The following is an 11,374-nucleotide window of genomic DNA, read 5'->3' as shown; positions in this document are numbered from 1 at the left end:
GCCACCTACTGTACCGGAGTATGTAGTATGGTATATTGCTCAGGACTACTTTATATCATTATCACTCACTAAATTTTATGGTATAATCGTATCTCCTTCAGATATTCCACAACCACTTTCTGTGTCCTGTACCCCACCTCCTGTTGTTCCCAGAATACCCACAAGATTCCATTCTCTTCCTGCCTTACCTATCTTTTGCGCTAGTCTTATCGTCTCTTCCCTATACTTTCGACATTGCATGAGTACATGTTCCGCATTCTCTGATCTTTTACATTCCGAGCATTCATCTGATATACTTTTTCCAATTAAATACAGTGTTTTATTTAATCATGTGTGGTCGAACCTTAGTCTAGTTATAACTGTTTCCTCCCCTCTACTTCCTCTAAACACACCCTGTGCATTGATGGTTTTCTGCACGCCATAATATTTCCTTCCGCTGTTGTCCCTGTCCCATCTATCCTGCCATTCCTTCATTGTTTTTTTCTTGAGCATCGGCTTAATTTCTCCTTTGCCAAAAGGTATGTCTATGACATGACATGACGATCGCTATCATTTCTGCTGTATAAACTGACATCTGATCTGGTATTCTTTTCCCTAAACTAACATTCATTGAGGGTATATATTCCAATGCCTACTTAATCCTTTTCGTCTTTGGACCCGTCTGTATACATATCTAAGTAATTATAATATCTGTTTCTTATATAATGGCTTGCCATATGTCCTTCCCCACTCTCTTCCCATTCTCTTTTTATTTCAATTATGTTTATGTCTATTTCCGGTCTCGGAAATAGCCAGGGGGACGTTACTAAGAGGGGTAGGTGAGTTCAAACAATTGTTTTCCAGTCTATACTCCTCTGATTTAGCCTTTGTTACTCAACCAAATCCATTACCTTGGAATCTGCTGTATTCCAAACATTCTTGAATTACGCTCTTGGTAGAATTTCCATTGCCGCGCCCCCGTAGATGGCTCCAATACGTAAGCATAAGTTTCTCTCTTTTTAGATCTAGATTTTAGATTTAGGCCTTTCACATTGGCAAGGCTCCGTGCCGGTTCCGGTTCAGGTGGAACCAAAAAAGAGCGTTGTTCTTTGATATCGAAAAGGCTTATGTTTCTATGTGGAAGGAAGGGCTGTTAATTCAATGAAATAGAATGGGAATTAGAGGAAGGTTCTATCACTGGGTATCAGATTTTCTATCTGAACAGAGATTTAGAGTAAACGTGGGATCAGAGTTGTCTGATGAATATGCAATTACTCATGAAATTCAACAAGGCAGTGTTATTAGACCAATTTTATTTTATATTATGATTAACAATATTTTTATGAATTTGGACAGAAGGATTGAGTCAGCTCTTTATGCGATGGGGCCATCTGGGTAAGGGGACGAGATACCCCAAGCATAATAGGTAAAATCAAGGAAGCAATAGGAAAAATAGAACAGTGGTCATATAATTGGGGTTTTAAGCTTTCTACAAATAAGTCCTGTTACATGCTTTTTACAAGAAAGAAGGGGATAGACAAACAGAGCCTGAAGTTATATGGAAAAAGCATGGGCAATAGATTACGGCTGTTTTGTATATGGTGCGGCAGCCAAAATACACCTAAACAAAATCGATAGAGTGATAAACAAAGCACAGCGAATTTGCGCCGGTGCAATGAGATCAACGCCGACTAAGGCAATCCAGGTAGAATTAGGAGAAGTACCCTTAAGGGGTGTCTTCGTCTTCTTTCTTCTTTAGTTGTTTAACGGCGGGTATAATACTAAGATTTGTGCATTATCGCCACCTACTGAATATTTTACGTTATCACAATTGTTCTGTATGCGAGAGTGTATAAATAATACACTCTGCCACACCTGCATCCCAATTCTTTATTACTTCACAATATCCCTGGAGTCTGACTCCTTCCCGACCCTTTCACCAAAATTGTCTGTATATCTTCCCCCCACATCCGTTATATCCAAAATCGCTTGAGCTGTGTCCACCACTATCCTGATCCTCTCTGATTTTGTGTCTACCTCACTTGCACAATTAATCACCATCGCATTAAATGGCTTTAATGGCTAAAACTTTATTCTATCCACATGCATGATTTCTTGTGTCACATCTCCCTTGATCTTTTCCCTCTGTCCCAGCTCAATTCAATTCCTCACATGTCCCATTTCTGCCAGTCTGCTTCTGCATATGTTATTGGGTCCTTTCCACCTCACTTTCCCTCTTACTTCATTCAGACTGCTTGTCTCCCACTTTGTCATTTCCCCCATAGTGATAACAAACAGCCTGGTGTTTAGAAAGGTGCAATCTTCCTCTGAACACCCACCTTCTACACCTGTGCACCCATGTCCATGGTCTTGACACCAATAACACCACAGCAGAACCCTTTCATATGCCCTCACCCTGTAACTAACATAATATAAATAACCCTCTGTGGTAAATCCCAATTAAACTTGAGAAGTGTCTTCTTCGACACCCTCCCAATACCTTTTCATTCATCTCACCCAATCTTTCATCTCAAAACAAATGTTCAGGTGCATGCCCCCATATCTCCTCCCCTAGTATCCCCTCCAAGTCCCATCCCCATCCAACCACTTTTAGCCTTTGATACAACCTTTCCCTTTGTTTTATATTTTGTGCATTGTAAAAGTATGTTTTCAACATTTTCTTTGATATTGCAGTCCTCACACATATCAGAATTACTTTTTCCCATCAAAAGTTGAATTGAGCACTGTTTGATCAAATCTTAGTCTCGATAATAATACCTCTTCTCTTCTGCACTTCCCTTTAAACTGCTTTACATAAATTGATTTCTGGATATTATAGTATATATACATATCTGTTAGTTTATGCTTCATTGAAGCCTTCTTTCAGAACAATAGAGTCTGCTGTTTTTCCCAGTGACCAATTCAGACCCAAGAACAAAAACTTTAAACCAGTGGTTCTCAGACTAGGTCTTGGGCACCCTCTGTGTATGCTGGTTATTGTTCCAGCCACAATCACGATGCAAAATTAACAAACTGTTGATTTTTCTAAATTAGGTACTTGTCATGTTTTGAGGTTATTCACTCACTTAAGCCACATTATGTCAGAAATAGCGATGCATACCACAAAGAATAGAAGACCCATATTCACATTGTGCTATATTGCAAGAGTGTAACTGATCGGAACAAATCAATAGGTTCCTAATTAGTGAGAATGTGGACACTTGGCTATGAAAACTACCTTTAGATTTAGTAGATAATGTAGGAAGTATTGAAGTACTGTGAAAATTATGAACACCATAAACACCTGCTTTCAGTAGCCTAATTAGGAGCCGATTGGTTTGCCTTGCATGGCAGCCGATCGCAGTTGGTGTGTGAATGTGTGTGTATGAATGGCAGAATGAGAGACATTCATTGTAAAGCGCTTTGGATAAAAGCGCTATATAAATGCAGTCCATGTACCATTTACCAAAACCCATGTCCAATGCCCATAATGAATCTTGATGGGTTAAAAACGTGTTTCTGACATACTGAAATGTAATTTGCCATTAATTTGAAACCAACTTATTGTGGTATTCAACATGTGTCCATATCGTCTTCTTTTGTGCGGAGGCTATATTGTATGCCATGTCACGTTGTATTGTAAAAGAGTCAGCAATCATATTCCCTGCCAAAAGGACAAATTATAATCATGCATAAAATACAATCAATTATTATAAACAGAGGCCATGTGTTTGCGCAGGAGGAGTTAAAGCAAATAAAACGGAAGTGCCCATGTTTGCGTGGCGTAGGAAAGTAATCAAAACAAAGACGTAGCGGCCATTAAACCTGAAGTGTACCAGCTACTAACCTGAAGTCATCGCCCAAGTTCTTCGAGAGCAGCACCACTCACATTCGTCGGTAAGAAATGATTTCCCTCATGGAGCCACGCTCACACATTTAGCTTAGTTACTAACGTTATATAGTAGACTAACATACTCGGATATTTCACCACGCTTTTGATAACATTAGCTAGTTAGCTTAGCTATTGTCAACAGCAGACTTGCTGGCAAGTGCCCGTGAGGCCGTAACACAAAAATAACAGAAGCCTACTAACGTTACCTAGCTAGCGAGACAGCTTGTTATAACCAGAATTGGGCGGTGTGGAAAATAAGGTTGCTAGCTAGTTGTTTAAACGGTACTACAGTTAAAAAGGTTAATTTAGCTACCAAGATAGCCCTCCTTTGGTACTAACCTGATTAGCAAAACATCCGGATACTCCCTTTTTGTTTGCAGGGCAATGGCTGCTAAGTAACGTTAGGTTAATGGTTCGCCCGCAAGCAAGCTGTAGGATTATAGCTAGTCCCTTAGCTAGTCTTTTAAAAATAGAGCTAACTTTACTGTGCGGTAGTAGTGCTAACCAATGTCAGCTAATTGCTGACTGACCGCTACTAACATCTTGCTAGCATTCGTCGCCAGTGACCTTTTTACCCAGTGAATAGCCAACGGTTCCTAGCCATATAAAGTAATTTAACCTTACGTTAGGTATTACAGAGTATACAACTAGATCGTTAGCTATAACGTCTATAGCACCACCTGATTCAACGTACGTATTCATGTACAGATAGTAACAATGAACCATCTTGACAGTCTATGAAGAAAGGATACGGTCTTCCTCAAGATCATACTATATTTGGTTCGATTTATTTAGAGTTCAGGTAGTTGCGAAAATCAATTTCACAAAGTCCTGGAGACTGTGAAAGGAATACAAACTAATGCATGTACAAAACGGTATGTTGTGGTCTTCAGGTTTTATCAGATGCATTTCATTATTAGCTTAGACATCGACTATGGTAATATTTCAAGGTTGACCTAGGAATACACCATGCAGGTCCCTTTTTAGGCCCTATAAAAGTTTCCAGGCAAGATGTCTAATGATGTAAGGTGATATAATTATTTAACGGTGGTGATTGGATGACAAGATTGCTCCAAGACAGTTAATTATGTATTTGAGGTACTGCTTCTGAAGCTTGTTGCCCTTTAATCACTCTTCCCTGACATATCCCTGAAAGATACATTTTCTGTCTTAAAGGGTGAAAATGAAGGATCCTGGGCGCAGCAGCAACACTCCAAACATAATCAACAATGATGTCATCATCAGTGGTCAGTTCCACAATGATGACAACCCTTTTGCTGAGTACATGTGGATGGAGAATGAAGAGGAATTCAACCGACAGGTAGGCCACTCTATAACCTGTAAAATGTTTTCCTGTTAAAACATTAACATTCTTAAGGGGGCAGTTCAAGTTTCAACAGTGATGAAATTAAAATAAAGTTGAAATCTGGCCCTTAGTCAGTAACTGTGATACAACCATCCATGTGATATTTGGATGGACCAATTGCAGATGGGAGGACATCTACGACCTAGCAAACCGCTTATGAACAGTTTGCGCTGAGGACTTGCACTCACCGTTTGTTTGCCTCTTGTTTGAAAAGGGTAACATTGAACAAAAAGTTCTGTTTTGTTTTTAGTATACTGGTGCATAAAACAGAGTACTATCTGTCCATCCAGATTACTGAGATTTTACGAGTTTTATAGATAGCCTCTGTAACTCGCCCTGATAACAATGTTCCTCAATGGGTCCCTAACTTTTGTGGCCTCGGAGCACGAAATATTTACATTTAGGAAAACTCAATGGCAAATATAATTATATGGTTACTCGCAAACATCCACTGAGATCAATTTGTGTACAGTTTCAGTGAAAGCTACTTTGTACGAAAGTAAGCCTGTTGTGTATATCCGCGTAATGTCAACCAAAGCACGGCAGTATTTTGGGGCACAATGTTTGAAAATCACATCGTTATTTAGCGTAAGTGGCTTTATTCAGACCCCTTCACTTTTTTTTTTTTTTGCACACTTTGTGTTTTAGATTGAATTTTAAATGGATGAAATTGCAATTTTGCCTATACTCCATCCATCCATCCATCCATTATCTGAACCCGCTTATCCTGATCAGGGTCGCAGGGGGGCTGGAGCCTATCCCTGCATACATTGGGCGAAAGGCAGGAATACACCCTGGACAGGTCGCCAGTCTATCACAGGGCACACACACCATTCACTCACACACTCACACACTCATACCTACGGACAATTTAGACTCTCCAATCAGCCTAACATGCATGTCTTTGGACTGTGGGAGGAAACCGGAGTACCCGGAGGAAACCCACGCAGACACGGGGAGAACATGCAAACTCCGCACAGAGAGGCCCCAGCCGACGGGGATTCGAACCCAGGACCTCCTTGCTGTGAGGCGGTAGTGCTACCCACTGCACCATCCGTGCCGCCCAATCTATACTCAATAACCCAAAATGACAAAGTGAAAACAAGTTTTTAGAAATTTAATAAACAAAACAAAACTGAAATCTCTAATTTTTGTAAATATTCTGACCCTTAATACAGAGACTGGTTTATGGGTGGCCACCCATCCAGGCGATCACATGACACTCCCATGAAAATACGGTAACATTAGCATACAAATATCACATAACCTATCTTGGCTAGCCTGAGCGATATGAGTTCGCCAAACGCAGTTCTTCCTCTGTAAAGCCTGGTTAAAAGGTTGTATTTCTTCGTCAGAATCGAAAAGTTTATCCTCAAACTCAGAGCTGTCTGCCATATCACTCAGGCTAGCCAAGTTACGTAACGTGATATTTGTATGCTAGCATTACCATATTTTCGTGGGAGTGTCGTGATCGCCTGGATGAGTGGCCACCCATAAACCAGTCTCTGCATTAGGGGTGGAGTTTGAGTACCCGTTACCCCCGTTATTTACATTTAATTATACTCCACCTCTGATTAAATGTTACATATGGTGAAAACTGGGAGTCAGCCTGTCAGCCTACAAGATTCTTGATCTGGTGATATGTAATGATTCTAACATAATTTGCAGTAGAGAAATAATGGAACCGCTTTACTAATATTTATAACGGTAACCATAATGATAGAAATAACTGGCAAACTCTGATTCCTTCAAGTGCATGCTGGATTTTATGAAGGCCAGAACAGCCAAAACTGTGTGCCATGTAATGTTGTAAGTGGAAAAATAATATATAGTTGAATTTATTATATTTTTAACATGGAGATGGACCAGTCCTGTAGACTATTGAACAGTCTTTATCCAGGAAAAATGTATTATGTATTATTGTATTGTATTATTTTCACTACACATTGGACACATTCATGTGTGCTGTTGATTTGTTTTCTGAAAAATAAAAACACACTATGCTCGAGTAATCAGATGGTGTTCTGTATTGGATTGCAAATAACAGCTTCACGTGTTTTTTCCAGATTGAGGAAGAGCTTTTGGAGGAGGAGTTCATTGAGCGCTGCTTTCAGGAGATGTTGGAGGAAGAGGAGGAATTTGAGTGGTTTATTCCTGCAAGAGATCTGCCACAGACCATCAACCAGCTGCAGGACCAGCTCAACGGATTGGTCATTGGGGATGGCAACATTACAGAGGACCTTGTGGTTAGTTATTACTCTGAGCACTGCTGCGTCAGCTTTCTAGTATGAAAATGCGATTTTTGATTTTGTTGTTTCAAAACCAATCTCAACGGCATTTCACAAGTGATGACATGTTACCAAGTCCTGTTTTTGCTCAAACTACATTACACTGTTAAATAGCTGTGGATACCAGCCCCCCCCCCCCCCCCCCCCCAAAAGCTTAAAAAAATACAATTTAAATCCAGTAGACCCTGACACAAGGTGTCTCATTCTGTTGGTCATTTTGAGACATGCATGCTTATACTTTCACTAGACTAAATTTCACTGAGACCTCAAATTCTGATGATGAATTGTCCGTGGACTTATGAAGATATGATGATTTCTAAATCATGCTTGCTTCTCAAAACGTAAATAATGTGTGGTTATTTCAGTTACTCATTATCCCATTGTGGACTAAGGATAAAAAAAGCCATAGAAAGTCCTAGGAATCACATCGCATTTCAACGGTCATGTGTCTTGAAAAACGGTCATATGATCAAATACAACGCTGGTGTCACATCTGTCTGTTAAGGGAGATGTATCGCGCAGGTTGCATCCGTCTGTTAAGGGAGATGTAATGTGTAGGCACCAGCAATCATTCCAGTCAGTCACTTGGATCACATTTCTTCCCCATTCTGATGTTTGGTCTAAACAACTGAACCTCTTGACCATGTTTACATGCTTTTATGCATGAGTTGCTGCCACATGATTGGCTGATTTTAATATTTGCATTAACAAGTTGGTGTACATGTCTGCCTAATAAAGTGGTCAGAGGGCATGTACACTGATGAGCCAAAACATTATGACCATTCACAGATAAAGCGAATAATGTTGATTATCTCATAAGAATGGCACGTCAACGTCTGGAATATATTAGCCTGTAAGCAAATTGTTGGTTCTTGTAGTCGATGTGTTGGATGTGAGAGAAATGAGTGGGCATAAAGTGGCGAGTGCCTATCGACAGTGGTCCGAGGAGGGACAAACCACAAACTGGTGACAGGGTGTTGGGCGTCCAAGGCTCATTGATACGCGAGGGTGACGAAGGCTATCGCATCTGGATCAAACCGAACCGAACAGAAGGACTCCACAGTACTCAATATTTCTTTGCAATCAATGACTGCCTTCTGAAGTCTACCACCCATATGCATCACCAGATGCTGGGTATTGTCTCTGGTAATGCTCTGCCAGGTCTGTACTCCAGCCCTCTTCAGCTCCTGCTTGTTTCAGGAGCTATTTGCCAGTTCCCGTGGCATCCATACATGCCCCAACCATAACACTACCTTCACCATGCTTTAAAGATGAGGTGGTATGCTTTGGACCATGTGCAGTTTCTTTTTTTCTCCACACTTTCATCTTTCCATCACTCTGGTACAGGTTGATATTTGTCTCATCTATCCATAACTCTTTGTTCCATAACTCTAAAGGTTTTTTTAATGTATGTTTTTGCAAACTGTAAAGCAATCTTCCCGTCGGTGGCTATGTGTTGTTTGGCGTATAGTAGACCTACAGGGTTGTAGCTGTTAGTATTTTAGTCCTGTACTAAATGAAAGCAGTTCTGCAAAGGGGAGTGGGGTAAAATCTCTCCACAACAATGTGAAAGACTGATCTCAGATTGTATGAAGTGTTTGATTGCTGCGAAAGGTGGTGCAACCACTTAAGTTTAAGGGGGCAATGACTTTATCATATGGTTGAAAAGGGTGCTTAATGCCTGCTTTCATTAAAGAAATTAAATACTCACTAACTGTTCTGCATTTTCTCCGGTTCCCTTTGTGTCATATTACATTTTTTGTAAAATTCTGAATCCATTCATTGTGACGTATGCATTCATTGAGGAATCCGGAAGCGGGCAAATATTTTTTCCCAGCACTGTATTTACTTCTGAAGTGTGGATTTTCACCATGCTGAATTCAGTTGTTCAAAAGGCTGCTAATTTTTGGATTTTCAGATACTCATTCTATACCAACAGTACTAAAAGCCATAAATCTAATCATGTGAATTTTTATTTGTCTTTAGATATGATGTGAATGTGGTACTGTTACTGGTTCCAGCTTATTAAAAAATTTAAGGCAGATTCAGAAAATATTTCTGCACTTAATTATTCTTTTGATTTCAGTTTTATCATCTGATGACCAAGAACTTCTACCAGTCAACTGGAAATTAATTCTTGTTTCACTTTTCTTTCTTTTTCTTTTTACAGGTGAACAGTAACTTGAACCCCAACGCAAAAGAATTTGTTCCTGGTGTTAAGTACTGAATCTCAGCATCTCGGTGGATGTAGCACATCACCACACTGTGAAGCCAGTATTAGAATAATCATTGTGGATGCTTTTTTGTCACTGTGTTACACTTATTGCATTGCCAAAGTTTTCATTAAGTCTTGCATGCTGAAGTGCTGAGAATGTTACATTTACATATAAAGCCTTTTATTTTCAGAAACCCTTATTGGTGATTTCATACCAGTGGTAGAGGCACCAGGGCAATACTCATTCAATCCTTGCAGAACATTCATTGTGGTTGCCTTAATGTGAGCTATTTTCATGATGCACTTCATTGCTAAATTTATTTTGAGGTTAATTCTTTGTGATGTTCATATTTCAAGTAGTTATGAAAGGCTAAAACTGATTAATTCTAACTGCAAGTACAAAATGTTTTATTAGGGAATGTGTAGAAAAGGGAAGATAAAATTCTCAGCCATTCCATACTTTTCATGTGTTTAATGTGTATGTTGTTAGAACGTGCATATTTGCAAATGTTACTTGAATTTCTTTGTCTCCCATTTCTGATTTCTGATAAATGTAACATTTTATTTTGAATGTTTTAATGAATGCAAGTTCTGAAGACATTAAAATATGCCTTTGTCATTTTCACTCCATCCCTTAACATAAAGACGATTTTCTTATCTGTAAAACTAATCTGAAGATGGCTGTTAGGATAGTTTTTGCCTGGACATTATGAGCACATCTAGTAATCAAGTCATATTTTGTTTTCCCCAATCAGATCTAGTGCCTGTTTTTATTTGTCTTATTTTAAATTTGAAAGGTGTTTGGTGTTGGGGATTGTTTTGGTATATTCTTGTCCATTGTTTGAGCCTCTCTTGTTTTCATTGCAAACACTAATATTGGCAAGTCTGCAAAACGGCACTTATTTTCTTTGACCAACCTTTGTTTCTCCTCTCTCAGAACATGGTATTTGACACTGCCTCATGTGTTAAATGTGAATAGTGTTGAAAAAACAAAACGCACAAAAAAAGAATAAAATAAAAATATTGTAAAAAATATATTTTTTCAAAAATATTTAAGAATAAACATTGGTGGAATAGATTTTGTGTCTGGATTACTTGATTTACCCCCCCCCCCCCCCGACCTTCCCTATCCCACCCTTGTACTTTATTTAAGCCCTGTGTTCTCTCATTACTATGCTGTAAATCTCCCCCGAAGAAAGGTGCCCCACACCTCTGTTACATCAGACTCCTAATTCATCACTTGGAGTCTTAATAACTTATGAGAATTGCTTAGATGATGTGCTTCCAGCTATTAAAAGTATTGCTGTTAATATCGGAAATCAAGTCGGTCATATTTTGCTTCACATTAAAGTCTTGACTTTATTCTGTGTCTCAATAATGTAAGTATCAAGGCTGGATGAACAGTTAAATGGCTACAGCAATCAATCCGCCCTATAAACGGTGTCAATCTGTAAATTATGCCCGGCCATTGCATAAGATATAGTCTCAACATTAATGGAGTTTGTTCCTGAGTTTTGGAATGTAAAAAGTAATTTTTCTTCAGGGGTGTGATTGAAGAAAGCCTTGAAGGCCCAGCCTATAAACATTGATCATGAAGGAAATTAACAGGAATATGCGGGATTACATGGTATGGA

General features: G+C 39.2%; 1 protein-coding gene across 3 annotated transcripts; it reads left to right on the top strand.

Annotated features, from left to right (window-relative positions):
• Positions 1–395: 395 nt before the first annotated feature.
• Positions 396–10,818, top strand: LOC133123305 (polyadenylate-binding protein-interacting protein 2-like). Of its 3 annotated transcripts, none has more exons than XM_061233657.1 (4): positions 396–518; positions 5,048–5,192; positions 7,304–7,483; positions 9,696–10,818. In XM_061233657.1, the coding sequence occupies exons 2-4, from the start codon at positions 5,055–5,057 to the stop codon at positions 9,750–9,752; spliced, it is 375 nt and encodes a 124-aa protein (XP_061089641.1). In that variant the 5' UTR covers positions 396–518; positions 5,048–5,054; the 3' UTR covers positions 9,753–10,818. The 3 variants fall into 3 exon arrangements, with proteins under 3 accessions (XP_061089641.1, XP_061089642.1, XP_061089640.1); XM_061233658.1 differs by lacking the exon at positions 396–518 and adding an exon at positions 858–976; XM_061233656.1 differs by lacking the exon at positions 396–518 and adding an exon at positions 3,720–3,876.
• Positions 10,819–11,374: the final 556 nt, after the last annotated feature.

Source organism: Conger conger, chromosome 3 (assembly GCF_963514075.1).
Source record: "Conger conger chromosome 3, fConCon1.1, whole genome shotgun sequence".
NCBI classification, from domain to species: domain Eukaryota; kingdom Metazoa; phylum Chordata; class Actinopteri; order Anguilliformes; family Congridae; genus Conger; species Conger conger.
This window is presented reverse-complemented; position numbering and strand designations above follow the sequence as displayed.